Source organism: Haemorhous mexicanus, chromosome 10, assembly GCF_027477595.1.
Source record: "Haemorhous mexicanus isolate bHaeMex1 chromosome 10, bHaeMex1.pri, whole genome shotgun sequence".
NCBI lineage: Eukaryota > Metazoa > Chordata > Aves > Passeriformes > Fringillidae > Haemorhous > Haemorhous mexicanus.
The window spans coordinates 19696711-19714893 of NC_082350.1; the positions used below are offsets into that span (position 1 = coordinate 19696711).

General features: G+C 38.4%; 1 protein-coding gene across 8 annotated transcripts in view; it reads left to right on the plus strand.

Moving 5' to 3' along the window:
• PEX5L (peroxisomal biogenesis factor 5 like) overlaps nt 1-18183 on the plus strand; it is a 99490-nt gene that overhangs the window by 59784 nt on the left and 21523 nt on the right. For 5 of the 8 annotated variants that reach the window (XM_059855718.1, XM_059855720.1, XM_059855723.1 and 2 more), the window contains exons 2-4: nt 2486-2551; nt 4372-4476; nt 16391-16502. In XM_059855718.1, coding sequence (XP_059711701.1) covers nt 2486-2551; nt 4372-4476; nt 16391-16502 — 283 coding nt within the window. The remainder of the gene's footprint in view (nt 1-2485; nt 2552-4371; nt 4477-16390; nt 16503-18183) is intronic. The other 3 variants (XM_059855721.1, XM_059855725.1, XM_059855719.1) reach the window with 2 other exon arrangements.

The window sequence follows — 18183 nt, forward strand, 5'->3', positions numbered from 1 at the left end:
AAACTCCAAATTCTCACTAATGCTTTTTTCTTAAAGTCTGCTTTACAAAAGCCCTCTCAACCTATTAAAGATATTTAAAGTGCAGACCAGTACTTCAAGATGTCCTGAACTGGTGGGTTTTGTTTTTAGTTTGTTTTCAAACACTTCAGTTCAACAGCCCAGTGGAAAAGGTCAGGACACCTGGCCATATTTTTTGGCATTACATTTATAAATGCTATTCTGTTTCTCCTCAGTTGTAAAGGGAGATGGCCATGAAACCAGTAATCCTGCCATACCTGTACCAGCACTGCCTGAAGATAAATTTTTTATCTATCAAACTTCTTTATAAGGAAAGCTGTCCTTAATCTTCTATTTTACAGAAGCTTAAATTTAAACATGCCTGTGCTGAGATGATTTCTGTGAACAGGGATGCATTGCAGTGTGTCAATTAAAGCTGAAACAGCTTGTTAGGATCTTCGAAAAATAAATTACACAGACACAGGTCTGTGTAATGAAGGAATGCTTTCTTCATGTATGCATGTTAAAAAAAAAGAAAATCTGATCATTTCTTTTTGTTCACTTTCTCACAAGAAAAGATTCTATAAATATTCCTGAAAAGTGAATTTAGGACTCAAGAACCTTAAATATTTGTCAAAAGCAAACTTATAATTATGAAATGGTTGTAGATAAAATCCTTTTATTGTACAGATGACAACAAAGAATTTCTGCAATTAATCATTATAGTTTAAATACTGTTGTCAAAATGTTAAACATTTACAAAGCACTGTCTGTTGGCTTTTCATATGCAAGAACAAATTTGCAAATCACTGTAATGAAGAAAATAATTACAGAATTATAGAGTATTGCACTAAATAGTAATGTTTCAAGTGTGAGCATGTGTTCATTCTGATCTGCCCATCAGGACCTGAAGGTGATCTGCTGGTCCCAAGTACTTAAAGCTTTATCCTAGATGAGTATGGTTACAAAGTATATGCATCACTTATTTAAAAAAATCAACTTTATGCTGCACTAGAAATTTATGTTAATATGCTCTTATAGTAATTTAATTTATTACAGTAATTTAATTAAACACTCATTATTAAGTACCACATCTAAATAGTGTGACTTGTACAAAATTGAATTTTGAACTATTCAGAAACAGTAGCAGAATAAAAGTATTTCCTTACAAAATCCTGCTAAATCAGCATTCTCCTATGGAAATGTCTATTACTACCCATTATCTGTTCCCAAAGGAAAAGCTTAGAGAAATTGTTATTAAGTTTTGAACCCGATGCTGTTATAAATATTTAGCATCAGGGGAATACTCTGAACTCTACTCCTTATTTTGGTTTGGAGATATTACCTAAAGGAACTGCTGCATTTTTTAAAGTATCAAAAAATGAAACACTGACATGTTTGTCAGTTTCTCTTAAGCAGTATGTTCCACTAAAACAAATAACACATTTTTCCTTCATCAATTCATATTTGTCATAATTTGCACATGGGTTGTCATGTTCTACATCACAATTGTTTCCATTTCTATATTGCAAACAAATAGGGAATGATGAAATTTATTTACTAAATTGTCAAACTGTGGTTTACATGAGAAAGGAACTTACCTTGCAAACCTCCAGTACCAACAAACTATTTGTTTTGAAGTTCTGGCATGTCTAAAATTAGTTGTTACAAAATTACAGGGTTTGAGCAATAAACTGCTGTGCAGGGTAAATTTATATAGCACTTTGGCTTGCTAAGAAACAACATTTAATATCAAAAGAGGCTAAGTAAATAGCACCTTCAAAAATAATAATTCTTCAATGGTTATTGTGATAAATGTGCTGGGGATTTTAATTTCAGCTGCAGTTGACAACAGTAACAAGGTCATCCTGACCACAGAGAAACTGGTTTTATTTCTGTCCAGTTCTTCAGCCTAATGGCTTCATAGGCAAGAATTGGCTCCACAGTGGTCCCTGCAGGGAAGAGAGACCAAAATTTTTAAAGCTACCTACCTTACATAGGACAAGAATATTAATTTCTAGTCAACAGAATAAAAAGCTGCATTTTCCAGTGAATTGCTCCCCTGTGTACCTCTCCAGCAGAATCTGACAATTTAAGCTATTTCACTGCATTGGCTTTCTCTTTGACATCCAGGAAATTGTTACCAACTTCTAGTTTCAAAATGCTTCACATAGCATAGGCTAAACAGCCAGAAATGTCAACCTGACTTACACATAAGAAAGTGTGTTTTTCCTTTAGGAAAATTAAAGATCTAACTTTAGAAAAAAAGGTAGCATCAAACCACTTGCTTTGCCCAGCAAATAAACTAAATCTGCTCATTAAAAACAGCATAGAGGTATCCTTTGGGTTGCTTTTGTCCATTGTAGCATGGCCACTTTAAACTGTGAGACAGATTTTATATTTGGTGTCAGCCACTCCCAGGGCTTTGCAGTTACGTGTGTGGAGGATGAACAGCAGGCACTAATACGAGTATCATGACTCTTTTCAGGCAGTAGGTGAAACCTTGAAGAAAAAGTGGCTCTGTCTTCAAAAAAGTGACCTGACCTTTGCTTTGGTGGGTTTTTACTCTGCAAGAAATAAAAAGCACTGCATGCTTTCCAATGCATCCTTCCTAGCTGATAAACGATTTTGTTCTAGCACTCAGCACAAAAGGACTACATTTTATAAAGACCAATAGCATGCTCTTAGTGCTAGCTAATGATAGCTCATGTGTCATACTGGAAACAAGCTTCATAGACCTGGAATATGTCATGTGAATCATGAACAAAAATGTAATTGGCCCAGAACCTTTGATATGCTTACCAATTAAATGTAATTCTCATTGAATTTAATCTATTTAATTTTACAATGACTTTGCAGTTCTTTGGATATCAAAGGCACCACAAGTCCAGCATGCTTATCATTTATGACACTTCTGCTCTGAGAATTTCTTGCAGCATGCAAAGAACTCTCTGTAGGGTATCTGTGATGTGTTGCACAAACAAGCTAATCTAATATTGACCTGACCAGTAATAAAACCCGTTTAAAACCTGCAATAGTACGTAATGGTTTTACCTGCAATTGATGAAATATTCCTGAAACCATCTGTAGTTTGGTATAAGCAATAGTGGGGGTTTACTTGACACAGAATATACTAGTGAAGACAATTCTTGTATATGATGTCTTAGCAAAGAACCCCTTCTGTTAATAGACTTTTAAGGATTTAAATATATTTAAGTCCAGTGTAAAATACCTCTTTTATGGAGCCAGATCCTGCAGTCTTTGCACAGCTAAAACTTCCATGGAAATCGATGGGAGCTTTTAAAGTATAATAATAAGGACCTTCCCAGGGTCACTGCCATAATGCAGCTCTGCTGTGATGCTTTATGTGTAAGCTCCAAGCTTCTCTGTCACTTGCTAGAGGCAGAGATCAAAATAAGACCAAAGATCAAGATACAGAAACCCATGAGAACTCAAGATGATAAAGACTCTCATTAAATAAAAGAATGGCATTAAACAGCATGGCACATAATATTGGTGCACTTTTTGTTTGGCTAATTTATATTAAATATTGTTAAAATCACTTAACCTTTTCCAGAATATTTACAATGTGTTAAGAAAAGTTTAAGAAAAGTGTAGCTTAAAAAAAAATCCTTACAGCAAGTTCTTCAACAATGATCATTTTAGGGAAAGCTGTAGCAATGCCTACGGTGGCAGAATTTGGCTCCGTATGTTCTGTTAGCAAAAACCCAGACTGTTTATATGATGTAAATTGCTTTTTAAAATGTTACTAGAGCTATAAACTCTGTGGGTCCAGATTATACATTCAGATTTCAGGGAGAGTTTGCCTCAGTGAACAACAAGGAACTGTGCTTTATTTGAAAACTCTGCCTGACGCTATTTTTAAGAAAAAAAACAGAAAAAACCCACGAAGAGGTACTTTGGGTATAAACTTGGATAACTAAAATTAAATCAAGGGGCTGATCCTCCAACCCCTACTGCTCTGGGAATCCTACCCTGCAGTAGGTTGGCAGGGGGGAACTTCCAGCAGGCCTTGGCCCAGCAGGAAAGCACCGGATCCCTGTTGACTTCATTGGGGCAACTCGAACGAGCCACCAGACCACGGCTAGACCCCAACTGCCTCCTTAACCATTGGGTTGACGGACCACTTGTTACATTATTATTATTATTATTATTATTATTATTATTATTATTATTATTATTATTATTATTTGTACTACTTTTAACCAGTGTGTGTGTGTGTGTTCTGCTTCCAACCGAGCTTCGCTTCCAGGCGCAGGCGCGGGCGGCGTCCCGGGGCCGGGTCGGGAGCGCGCGCGGGGGCGGTCGGAGCCCGCTGCTGACCTGGCGCCGTTGTTGGTTTCGCTGTTGTAGGGCAAAGGCGCTAGGGCGGCCGATAAGGCTGTGGCCATGGTGATGAAGGAGATTCCGAGGGAGGAGTCTGCAGAAGAAAAGCCCCTCCTCACTGTGGCATCCCAGGTGGGCAGAGCGCGGGGCTCTGAGGGGGCCGCGGGCGCCGCGCGGGTCCCGGCCCCGCTGGGTGACCCATCCCGCGCCTGTGGCGTCCCGCTGCTTCCCTGAGGGGGGAAAAGAGCCTGGGGTGAATATTGGGGGTTTAGATGGTTTGATGTGAAAGGTTAAACAAAAATGCCTTTTTTCCCCCAGTTCAGTTACCAGAAAGTTGTTTAAAGCTAGTTTAACATTTCAGTCCTAATTCATGCCATCAATTGTCATGCCATAAATGCTCATTTGCAATTCATATATAAAATATTCCCATTCGGTGCATATGTAAAATAAGAAACAACCCGTTCACAGTAGTGTCATTTCCAATATCTCAGATCCCATTCCTAAGCTCTCACTGCGGTTCTGCTCCTGGTCTGGATCAGAATATGTGACTTGGCACATCTCATTGCTTTCATTTCTACACCTTCCGCCAAAGGAAGGACGTACATTCCCACACTAAACCTTACACGTACCTTGGAGTAGCCACCAAGCATTTGGTGGTTCCATTAGTTTCTTAAAGACAGTGACTGAACATTGCTGTAAACCATAGCACTCTTGTTATCAGAGTGGATTTTTTAGTGGATTTTATTCCCTCATGTTTCTCTCATGAATTTGTTCCCCAGGCAAGTTCATTTAGTTTACTGCGATATTTACTGCACGTAAATGCTTCCAGCTCATCAGGAATGGAAATTGCTGGAAGCTGGTTTTACATGAGAGCCTTAAATGAAATCCACAGTCCTGTTTTATTCCTCTCATGATTTAGGTTAACAGCTACTGTACTTTAGAAAGTTCCGAGATGCACACACACCAGCATGTACTTCTCTAGCAGAGCATCGCAGATATGCTGCACTAATACACATTCTAGAAATACCATCTACTAATTTGGAAACCAGGTCTGGCACCTCCTCCTCAGCCCCTGTTGAACACCAGGTTTTGTTCATGGTGAACTCCAATGTCTATGAAGAAATTGCACAGAGGAAAAAGATGCTCTGCTTAAGGCATCATTTCTAATTTTCCATTAAGTAATTAACAAACAATTAGAAACACACATAAAATACTGCCCCCTCTAAATCTTCACTGCACCCCAAAAAAGGGGTGCACACATGCAAAAACTTCCATTGGCTTCAACAGGGCCAGGAGTTCAGCCTGGGTTCATTAAATGTTTGACACACCATTTGTAGTGGCTGTCAGTCTCCTCAGCAATAGTCTATGATAAATTTATGAGTAAAAATGCTTGTGTCTGTTAGTCAGTGTAATTTCTTCCACTAAACACAAATACCTACTTCCCTGCTATGCACCAAAGGGGTGCAGAAGCCAAAAGGAAGCAGAATCAAGTGAAAAAGTGAGTATTTTCCATAGCCATCTCTGCATCATGTATGTGTGATGTGCAGTTGTACGACCACGTTGCATCCATCGTTTGTCCCTGACTGTGGCTGCAGTGTTGGTTTGAGATGCTGTCCCTGCAGTGTGTCCCTGTGAGCCCCATCCCCACCATCCGCGCAGGAACACGCTCTGCTGTGCAGCCATCCCATCCCAGTGTCTGTCTCTGCTCCCTACATGGTGAAACAGATGGGTGTGGTTGCTGCTCATGGGGTGGAACAAGTTCCAGACTGACTGCAAACTTCCCGAGCCAGATGGGTCAGGAGAGTGAAGCCTGGTCTTTCCAAAGGTCCCGCTGCCACCCAACCCAGGGCGGGCAGGTCCATGTCTTAGGGAGTCATTTAATGCATTAAGAGTCCATGCTGCTCCAACCTTACAGCTACCTAAGCAAAAAACCTGCAACTGAAATGCAAAGATCAAGCCCAGACAGAGCACAGTCTTTTCCAAGAGAAAAAACAAGTGAAATCTCCCATTTCCAAAATCCTTGATGAATGGAGGATTAATCATGTCTGACTGTGGAGACAGACTCCACAGGAAGCATAATTGGAATCTGATACACAAAGAAGTATCTCTAAATCTGCTTTTTGATAATGTACATACGCCCCTGAATTTGCAATTTAAAAAATGTGTCTTTGCTCTCTTCCTCTGGAAAGTGGTAAAAACACATCCAGCACAGAACAAGATAGATAAATAGCTCCATTTTATTGTAATGCTCCTAGCAAAAGCCCAGCTTTTAAAATATGACACCTATTTTTTGAATAAGTACTGTGAATTAAATTTAAATTATGTTTCCAATTCACAGATTATTTTATACCATCAGATATGGTTTTATGTCATCAAAACTGAAGGCAAATCTTCAAATAACATGAACCAGAAATGTACTGCAGACTCCTGTGGGGCTGTGGCAGTATATGGCAGCTGGGAATCTCAATCACCATTCCAGCAGTAATGAGTGTCCTACAGTAGGCAGAGGAGTATTCCTGGTAATTGAATGGACCTTTCAGTATCTATTTTTTGTAATCCTGTCTTCCTGTCTCAATTACCTTCTATAAAAGTCATTTTCTTCACACTTACTGTTGTGAAAAAGGATTCAGTAGTTGCCAAATTTAATACTTTAAGCATCAAGAGAGTGATCTTTCAGTTCTAACAGGATTTTGTAGAATATAACTCTATCCATGTTGCTGTCTCCCTTTATCTTTTAAAAGATAATTCATAAGAGACTGAGACAAATGAAAAAAAGGTAATTTTTTCATATGAATTGAACCTAGAAAACATGTAAGAAAGCTTGCTGAAGGTTCAAAGATTACCTGGATATTAAGCTATGAACCAATTACTTCTACCAGAAGCAGAGAAATAAATAAGAAAAATCATGCATAAATTTGGTTTTAATTGCAAAATAAATTTTTTGTTTAACCTCTTCGCAGCTTCTTTGCGTTTGTCAGGAGAAAAAAATCTTACTTCAGAATTACTTCCTAATGAGAAATTTAAACCTAAATATGCCCTGAAGTCAAAGTTTAATTGTGCAGTCAGTTATGAAATTCCCAATTTACTACAGGTCAGTGAACTTCAAAGGATCTGATTCAATCACATACTTCGACCCAGACTTATACTTCAAAATATGATTAACTGGTTTATTGAGCAGTAAAACAGTTCATGCTTAAATGCTTTGCCAGCAGAAACAAAAGAAATCTCACAGTGTCACTGGAGTTATTTGTCCCAGATCCATCACACCTAATTTAGGTTCCTTACTAGAGTACACAGGTTGGAAAGATACTCATGGTAGGATCCCTATAAAGCCAACAGAAAGGAAGAAGAACTGCAGTGGAGGGATTCATGTCCATGAAAGTCCTGTGGCAAATATACTCTGGAATTATACAGAACAGAAATGGGAGTCCATGAAAACTTCAACAGGAAAAAGAGAAGCAAAGTTTATCTTGAAAGCCGTTCCCCACTCCTGCTTTTAACTGAGAAATATTGGAGTTGCCTGCTTAGAACTTATGGGACCCACACAGACATTGCTCAGAGCACAGTTTTGATCTCAAAGCACTTTTAATTTAAAAAGTTAGCCCACAAAACACTTAGGGTTTAGAATTTGAATTGGAAAGAAGAAATTGAAAAAGCTGGAATTACATTATAAGAAACATGCTGAAATTCATCCTCCCCTGTGAAAAATGCAGGCTATAGCACATGTCAGAAAAAGATACATGTTTCATGACTACCTCCCAATTAACTCCACCAGATGCTTAAGTCTTTTTTAGGGTCTATAAGGCATTAGTAAGTATTCAAAGTAGGAACTATTATTTTTTTAAGGGAACTTCATTTGCATGCCAATACTTAGTTGATCTAAGCACATTTATATTTGCTTAAGGGCTTGTGAATAAAATACTCCAACATTTCCACTGCCTAAACTCCACTGTTCTGGTGTTTTGGTTTTCATTTGCTTTTTTGTATGTTTGTATGTATGTATATATGTATGTATGTATTTATTTACTTCTTTTGGTGGTGGTGGTATATTTCTGCTTAGGTTTAGTTTTCGGTTTTTTTCTTGCTTGCTTTGTTAGGCTTTTCTTATATTTGTTTTGTTCTGGGGCTTTTTTGTGGGTTTTGGTGGGTTGTCTGGGGTTTTTTAAGTCTCTAACAGGGATTTTTAAATGCTTCCATTCAATTTTATAAAGGAAACAGATTAAAGATAACTAATGTTCAGCTCCCAATGTTGTTAGTAGATTTTATGATGTGTGTATCAAGGGCTCACTACATGGATTTGATTGCATAATCACAGTTTTCCATAAAAACTTAACAGTCCCATTTGAATCAATCATGTTCATTCTAAGCTTCTTAGCATTAGGCTTGCACTGACTTCCAGCCCACTCCAGAAATGTGTTCTCAATAAGATTAAAACAGAATGGTGGGAGGTTCCTGTGGATGCAATTAGCTTCCCTTCTCTTTTACACCAACCTAAACCACATTTCACTCTGTTATAACTAAGTGAAATACGTTCAGGTTTAATTATTGCCATTATCAAAGTCTGGAGTGCAAGAATTCATTGTTCATTCCAATCTGCCTTCTGAGAACAGTGGCAATTTCCTCACTGATCTTAGGATAACTAGGCTTGAGATCCTAGTTTTTTGGATTATTTTTAAAGGATTAATGATAAATTTATTAGCAGTATGTTCTATACATCTCAAATCTGATTTATTATAAGAGCTTTGAGTACTTTATCAGAGGACACATCCTCAGTCCTTCTGATAACTCTTTTTCATCTATTATTAGCACTGGGTAAATACATGAAGAGCAAAAGAAGAAATACAAAAATGAATAAATGCATGCTTAGCAGTACAAATATTAATTGATTCTTTACCTCTAAGTTAAATATTGCTCAACATTTATTGCTTTTAGGGACATATGCATAATTTCAGCAGAAATATTCTCAGGAGTACAATAAAATTGCCTTGACAATATTCTTAAGAGTCATAAATTGGCTGCTTTCCTGAAGTTATGTTGATCTCTCTGTCACATAAATTGAATACATTTTTCACAAAATTACAATTTTAGTTTGAAATTACCATGGGAATTGATGGTGTATTTTTTAAATAAAGTAAAAAAATTAACCATACCATTTCATAACTGCAAAATTCCTTACTATTCCTTAAGGACAGAAAGATTGACCAAAATTTTTTTGTGACTAATATAATACGTAAGTTTAGGTCTGGTTTTTATATTTATTAATAAGAGTTATTTTTCAGAAACTTCTTGGCTCTTCATTCGTTAATACTCCAAGTATGAATACACTGTCTGTTAGAGAGCTGCAAACCATGTGCTGCAGTTCTAGATTCACTGAACTTGCTGTTTTTTCAGTGAAGCTGCTCTACTGAATTGCAACTCACTAGCAGCTTATGAGTTTCAAGCTGTCCAATCTGCTGAAAACACCCCAAAGCAACCAGACATGCCATGACAGGGAAAGACCATTTAACAGGAACCTGTGATTTAGTTCCTATGACCAGACACAGTAACACATCCAAAACCACAGCCTAACTCTAGATATACTGCAGGACTTGGAGAAGAAAAATCCACAGAGAGGACAAGAAAAAAATCCATGTGGTTTTCAAGCAGTTACAGCCCATATGCAAAAATACGGCAGGGATCTCAAATTATCTATGGTGATGACAGTCTTGGATCACTGCTGTAGATCTTCAGCCTAGATAATGATATGGGGCAGGGGAGAGGCTAAAACAGAAATCACAGGTAACATCACAAAGAAAACTCATGGCTAAGTGAGAAATAAAATCTTCCAACACCCAGGAGGGAGAGGCACTCCATTTTTTGATAACAGCTTCCTTTAACTTAAAGAAGTGCATGGAGCATGCAGGCATGAATGCAACTGGCAGATTTACAATAAATCACATTTCTGTGTGGGTAAAGGCCAAACTGTCAGTCACAGTTAAAATGTGACAAGAGTGACTTTCCTCCTCCTCCTTCTCTTCCCCCATGGCTCTGATCCAGCAGGACAGTTAAGCACGTGCTTAACCTTGAGTTTTGCAGGGCATGTTTAAGTGCTCAGCTGGAGCCAGGCCAAAATGCAGGAGCCAGACACAACTGCCATGTTAAACCTCCGTTCAGCAGACCAGGTTGAACAGAGGGAAGGAGCTATTGAGCTGTGAGATGTTTAATTTTACAACAACACACCATAACTTGCACAGGTCAGCACGTAGGAGCACAGGCAGGGTGTTGGTGTGACACAGAGATCACAAGAACTGTCACCCAGAAAGTCAACTGCTCTTTATGGAGATGCACCATAAAGAAAGGTTTTAAATAACACAGCTGGCACATGAATTCAAATATCCAGTGCAGTGTCTACAGCAGCCCTCCCACAGCTTCTCTGGCTTCACACAAACCCTGACAGGTGGGGTGACGTGGCTTGTGTGATTTCAGGTAAGAAACTGTCACCTCTGACTCACACCACACACCTCCTACTGCCTGGCAAGAGAGCATTGGTTATCACCTGGGGAGCAGGGATGGCCTTCAGAGAGGCAGCAGCACCTGAGTGCTCTGTGAGGAGGGTGCAAAGAACTCATCTCAGTTTTAGGGCTACCCACAGTTTCAGGTGAGGCAGAAGCCAGTTATAGCATGTGCCATGTGAATCTGTTCTCTCTTCTGGTGAAAACCAGATATTTGGTTCTCATGTCAGCTTCACTGGGACCTACATTCATAGTAGAGTGACAGAGAAAAATAAATGTATCACTCTGGCACAAGGATGGGGCAAAAAGCCAAGAATAATAGTAGTCATAATAATGTAGTAATCACACTTACTACACAAGAGTAAATGAAGTGTGTGAAGCAGTAATTTTGTTTGTGAAATCTTTATAAACATACTATAAAACTGAGAAAATAAGAAAAACAAAACTAATTCAATTTAACTTTTATCACAAGACTACTCAGTTTGTCAGGAGTTCCCTCTCCAAATACCCCTCTGCAACCAGGAAAGGAGTTCTTCCAGTTCCTATCCTGCCAAGATAATGATCCCCAGACATGACTGTCAGGCCAATACTTCAGTTATGCTTTAGAAAACAATAACCTACATTCTTAGTTGAGGTTCCTATTTATCAGTTTTCAGAAAGAGCCAGGTAGTAGAAATCAATTGATTTGTTTCCTCCTATCCCAGTGAGTGCCACCAAAGTGCCAGGTGTGTGCAGGGAGCCTGTCTGTCAGAAAACCATTGCTGTGTATCATAAAAATAATCAGTGATTGAAATTAGCTGGTGTCTCTGCCTAAGCATAACGCTTACAAGCTGCTGGAATCAATCTGACCCTTGTACCTGTTTTTCCAGTGTCACCCAAAGAGCAGACAAGTTTCTCAGAGCAAAGTTCAAATACAGCATTTTTTCAGTAGAAAATCTGAGTTCAATGTTTCCTGCCTTCTCCCAGGTTCATTTTCACTCTGAGCCTTCTGGAGCAGCTCATATCACGAGGCAGCCCTGCCACCCTCTCACACACTGAGGGGGCAGTACAGGAAAAAGTCTCAGTGCCCAGGAGCAGCTTTGATGCTGAACTGCACAGGGGATTACCCAGTAGTAGTTCGGGGTTTCCTAAATTAGTGCCATGAGTAATTCAATCAGGCTCAGGCAACAAAATGGATCCAATCCAAAATTCAATCCAACTCACTTCAGTAGCAAATTACATCTAAATTTTAGATGCTTTTTGAGCCAGTCCTTCTAAAATAAATCCCATATATTGCAGGGGGAAAGCTAGGTGCCTTTGAGAGCCTCCTGAGGGACAGCCTAAATTGGGCAGGCACAGTCTCCCTCTGGAGTAGCTTTTCTAGGCATGTATCTCTCCCTATTGAACATGGAGGGAATTTAGGCACTTAATTTAAGAGAACTAGTTCACTCTGTGCTCAAAACATAGGTGCTAATTAGCTGCCCAAGCCTGACTGGAAACCCTCCCAATTTAGAGTCTAAATAATTTATCTTAAAGACGAGCATTATGTTATGCCCTAGTAAAATTTTAAAAAAGAAACAAACCAGCATGCTTTGTGCACTGCAAACAGATCAAGATCAGGAATGCAGTAAGAGAGAATATGAAATGGGAGGGAGGGACCATACCTTAGTTACTGCTCCTTGCTTTGCATATTTTGCAAATATAAATGCTCCTTGCTTTTGAAGCAATGGGGCTGATATCAGACACTGTCGAACCTCCCAGTATCTCTCCCAAAGCACCCAAAAGCCCCACTTACTTTCATTCCAAAAAGAACTTTCATGCTTTTTGGAATGAAAAATTACAGTGGCAGTACTGGGATAGGAAAACCACCTTTTTCTGCTGTGCTGTTCCCAGAAGACTCATTTGAATTTAGGAGTATTTTGTACTATGGATGAGTGTCTTCAGATGTGTTGGTAGTAGGAAATATCAGCCTCCACAGATTTCACATATCCCTCAATTAAAGGAGTGTGTGGGCTTCTTATTTAATTAAAGTGAATCTTACAGAGAGAATTTAAGTTCCTAGAGCCATTATGAGAATTTATGGCACCCACTGGCTAAATTAGTACTGAGATACCCCCATTTTCCCAGGCTGAGTCTGCACCAGTTGGTGTGTGTGCAGATACTGGGCACATAAATCCAGTGTGGGATCAGCTCCTGCCCCCAGTGCTGCTTCCCCAACACCCAGGGATGCTGGGTCACTTCCCTAATTTCACTTTGCTCCCCTCATCTGCAACACAGAGATAATACTCCTCAGCTCTGTGGTGGTGCCAGGCTTGATTCATGAATGTTTTAAGGCATTCTGTGATTTTCAGCCTGAAAGGTGCTTGAGAACCATAAATTATTGGTTTAATATAGATCATAGTTTTCATCTCATAAATCTTTTATGTACTACTCCAAATTCATGTCTGATATAACTCTTAATAACTTGTGCAGTATTAAGCAAGGGATAAATTTGGTACAGTATATGAGGCAGCAAAATGAAATTCCAAGTGTGAGACCAAGGGCTTAACAAGTGGCATTTCTTACAGAGTAATGTCAGAAACCTATCCCACTGCCCACTTCTCTACAGAAAAAAATGGCACTCTAACTTCTTAAGTCTTAATTCATCATTAAATGTCTGCTTCATGTCAAAATAGTAATTTTCTAATATTTTCTGTTGCTATACATAGGTAGTTTGGGTTTATTGAGAATTAGTAGATGTGGTCATGTTTTTGCAATCTGTTTTGACAAAAATAGTTGAGTTGAAAGCAGATTATTTTTTACAGGAACAAACATTTCAATAAGACATTCCTACAGCTTCTGGTTCTTAGCCATGGGAGCATAGGACCCAGGACTAGGAGGGATCCACTGGGTCATAGTCACATCATAAAAAGCCATGTAGAAGGCTTGGCAAAAGCCATTTTAAATAGGTGGGTATCTTGTCCCCCTGTAGTAAGAAAAAAGTACTGTTCATGCAGTTCATTGCTAGGATAGTTCAGCTCTTTTAATTCCCAGACCAGATGTTCTCATGCCCAGTTTAGAACTCTGTTATTGGGCCAGCATTTCTCTATAGCTGAAATAACTTTGCTCCTCCACTGTCATCTGACCACTCCCCCTTTATGTGTACGTGAAGAATTACTGCAGTCCTACTCAATCTTCATTTTGTTAGCCTAAGCAAGTCAAACTCTTATAGTGTTCCTTTAAAATGTAATAAATCTAATGAACACAACAAAGAAAATTCCAAGGACACAATAGCCATCTTTGAAAAGGAAAAAAAAAAAAACATTTCAGAGCTCATACTTCAGTTAGACCTTGGTAAAATTCAGCTCTTTATTAAGTGTTACCTCCTTCCCCTCCATGACTGTGATTCTTAACATTATTTTTGGTCTTCCCAGAGTTTACCCTCTGACCTCTGCAGCAGGTTTGGGCAATAAACTGCCTTCCAGCTGTCTTCAGATTTTCTATTCTTCACTGTCTGCAATGAGTGAGCTTGGGTACTTTGGTTCTTGTAATCTTTATTCATTTCATCCTTCCCCCATTATTTCCTATTGAAGAAAATTTCCATGGAATGTAATGGAAAGCTTGATAAGCATCTGACTCTTGTGTGATAATGTACCCTATTGATAGTCTTACAGACAGAAACAGAGAATTTCCCATGAGGTTTTTATATTTTCAATGATTCCTACAGAACCTCTTCTTTCTTTCCTTCTGTCCCTCTCCAAATGGTTTAGGACTTTTCTTTATGCTGTCTAAATGCAGAAAGAAAAATATATACAAGCATCTTTTGCTGATATTGGGATAAAATTTTAAAATAATAGAAGTAGTTTGGAAAAGACTCAACTCTTAAGGCATCCACATGTTTTTCAAAATATTCATGAGTAAGGATTGTCACCAATTTGTAGAAAGAAAATGTAGGTCTGCTTAATTCCTAAATATAATCGTTAGGTAAATGTGTAGACCAGGGGATAATGGAAATCAAAGGTGAACAGTTGATATAAATGCAATTTCCAAAGAAGTGTTGATATTTACCGAATTAAGCAGGTGCCTTCTGTGCATTGAATGAGACAGCAACCCAGACAGGCCACCCAGAGTTAACCCCCCCATGATTAATTCCCTGTGAGGTGCATCTGCAGTCTGAGTTCAGCACATCTGGAGTTTGGGACAGCATCACTGCCACATTGCTAAATTCAGGTGCCACGTCTGCACGTTGTGCTGCACTCAGCTGGGCAGGCAATCACTCCTCTGTCTTCCATGGAAACTTCCATGGTGTTTCAGTGGGCAGATGCATTTGTGCAAGGCTTGCAGCACAGCAAGTCAGTGTTGAATATCAGTTTAATTGTTTGATCCATTGAAATAGTGGGCTTGTTATTGCAATAGCTCCAGTATTTTGCTGCAGCTTTGCAATACAGAAATCAAGTACTGAACAGCAGTGAATCTAATCTGGTTTGCTGTAATAACTTTAGAGATAATCCTGCTGCTGGAGTAGCTCAGAGCCAGTATTTAACAAACATGATAGTGAGTAAATACCATTTTTGGCCAGTTTTAGTCCATGTTAGCATCCTCAATTTAAAAATTCTAACATATCTGAGAGAAAACTTTAAAAATTCAACAACGGAAAAAGAGTTTGAACAGCAGATCGAGAAGAAGATGGAGAGGATAAAATAAAGCTGAAAGACCTCCAGACAAAAGCAACAGTGGGAAAGCATTTTTTCAGATAAAGAAATTAAGATACTTAGACAATATAAGTGAAGGGCACACCATCAGACATCTCTCCAGCTCAGCTTAGGTCTTAGTCCTCTAATCAGAGATAGATGGCAAAGAGAAGACTTTTATTTCTGAGATTTGTACAGATTTATCTTTTTAATTCTGATACATTAAATAGCCTGTAATACAGAGATATCTCTCAGGTAGCAGAACACCAGTGCATTCATCCAATTAAAAATGGAAAACTGCTCATAAATAAAAAGCATCTTATGAGTCTTCCAACCATCAGAACTCATGCAGGAAGTTCATGCACTCACCAGGCTCCATCCACTGTCATTCACATATCATTTTATGGCAGAAAAGTGTTTCCTGTCTCAGCAGGTTATTGTTTAGTGGGCTAATGCTTATTTGTAAGATGAAATGCTATTGTGGGAGTTCTGTGGGGAAGCATGTTACTTGTGGGAGATAAAAGGCCACTTCAAAAAAGAGAAAAAAAACCCTGCTTATCATCCTGGTGACAGAGAGGGGCAACTTCACCATGGATTTGAAGGGAGCTGCATCAGGCCCTGTAACTTTAGCCCTATAAGCAATAGTATGCAATAACTGTTAAGGAAAAATCATCTTGCTGCTTTATTTTTTTTTTGTGTGATTTGTTAAACTGCAATATAATTTTGCCCCAAAAGAGTAACTAAACCTTATTTTATTTTAATCCCAGTGCTATTTGTGCATTGTCTAATTGCAATATCTTATTCTCACAATTAAAAATAAAGCACATGATATTGTGAGAATATGTTTTATTTCTGTAAATTCTGCATCCCAAGAATGCTCTGTGACCTGGGGTTCTTTGTTGCTAGCTGGTGAATGAGCAACAGGAGAGCAGACCCCTCCTGAGCCCCTCCATTGATGACTTTCTCTGTGAAACTAAGCCAGAAGCTGTTGCCAGGCCTGTAACATCAAATACTGCAGGTAAACAACATTTTTTATTATCCCTCACTAGAGAAAAATAGTTTTAGTTTTAGCTTAATTGTGGCAAATTTTTGTCACGTGATATCTCAGTTTGTTACTGTGTGCACAAAATCACAAGCTGGTATTAAATTATAATTGCCTGACCTGTTAGAAGAAAAACTTTGTTCATTACATTTTAGGGGAAATCTGATGTGATTCAAATCACATCAATTCCAGCAGATCTTTGAGGCTGAAATTAATGCAATTTGTTTAAGTCTCACAGGATGTACATATGAGTCTGAATCCATTCTCTGCATTTGGTTTTGCAAAATTTTAACCTGTGGGAAAACCCACATTTAGTCTGGTTTTAATCAAACTCATTCCTTACTCTAGGAATATTTTTTTTTAAATGAAATCTTGGATGAGTTGTTAGAGAGAAAAAAGGGGGGAGCTATCAGAACACTTTAACCAGGCTGAGCTCAGACACTTTATTAGTGAAAGGATCTAATACATTTCTTACCTCCTTTGTGTTGTAATGAGGTAGTAGAGAAGATAATACCATCTAAGAGTGAATCCTGAAAACCTTCTGAATTATACTGAATTCTGTTTGAAGTATATTGTCATTTGGAAGTATTTTTAGAAGTCATCCCACTCCTAGCTGGTATCTGTGCAGAGGTAATCAATGCTGTTGAGCAGATCAGCTGAGACAATAATATCAGCACAGCACTGCTGGGCTCTCTTCCTGCCTCAGAAAAGGACTTGGCTTGTTGGAAACCATTTAATTAAAATTTATACCCATGCAAATTATTAAATGAATAATTGACAGCTGAGTGATTATCTGCACATCTAATTAATGTGTCTGTAGTAACAAATGCTAAAATACTGAATTACATAACAATTGTAAGTAATAATTTTTCAGTCCTAATATAGCTGAAGATATTACAAGGATGAATAGAAATATTTCAGATTGAAGAATGGCGTTTGTTTTAAAATTTACCTTTAAATTTTAAACCCGCCTTAAATATCTATCAGATTGGGGTGGGGGTGTCAATTAGATGTATTGAATAATTAAATTTAAAAAAATTCTGTGAAGACTGATGAAATTCAGTGATTTCCAAGAACACAGATAAAGCACTGCAAGAGGTAATGCAAATTGATTTGTCAAAAACACCTGCCCTGTAATATGATGATAAAGAAGAAGTTTTTCTACCTTTTACATGCTAAAGAATTGTGACTGTTACTCTTAAGGCAAATTTTAAAAGAAGAGCTGAAATTGAACATTTCTTTCATACTGATACAGTCCTTAATGGAAATGGCATTAGACTTTATATTCAGTATTTATGGCCCAAAAGGACAAACACCAACAACAGTAGAATACATTAAAAAGCATCTTCTTCCGTTTTTGACCCAGGTCCACCCCAGGGGCTGTTCCCAAATGGATTGTGGCACAACAGCACTGCCCTAAGCAGCTGTTACCAGGGCTTAAAAAACCTAAGATTAAACCAAATCTTATCCAAAAGCTCAACTGAACAGGGAACCCTCACAAAAGAGGAAAACCTGTGAAGGCCCCAGCCATAAGACCTCAGATGTCTTTAAGATTTTCAGAGGAAAAGCCTTTTTTGCAAATCCACTAAACTGCATTCAGTTAAGCACTTGAAATCCCCAGGCAGATTTTATTATACTGGTCATCATCTTTAGCCAG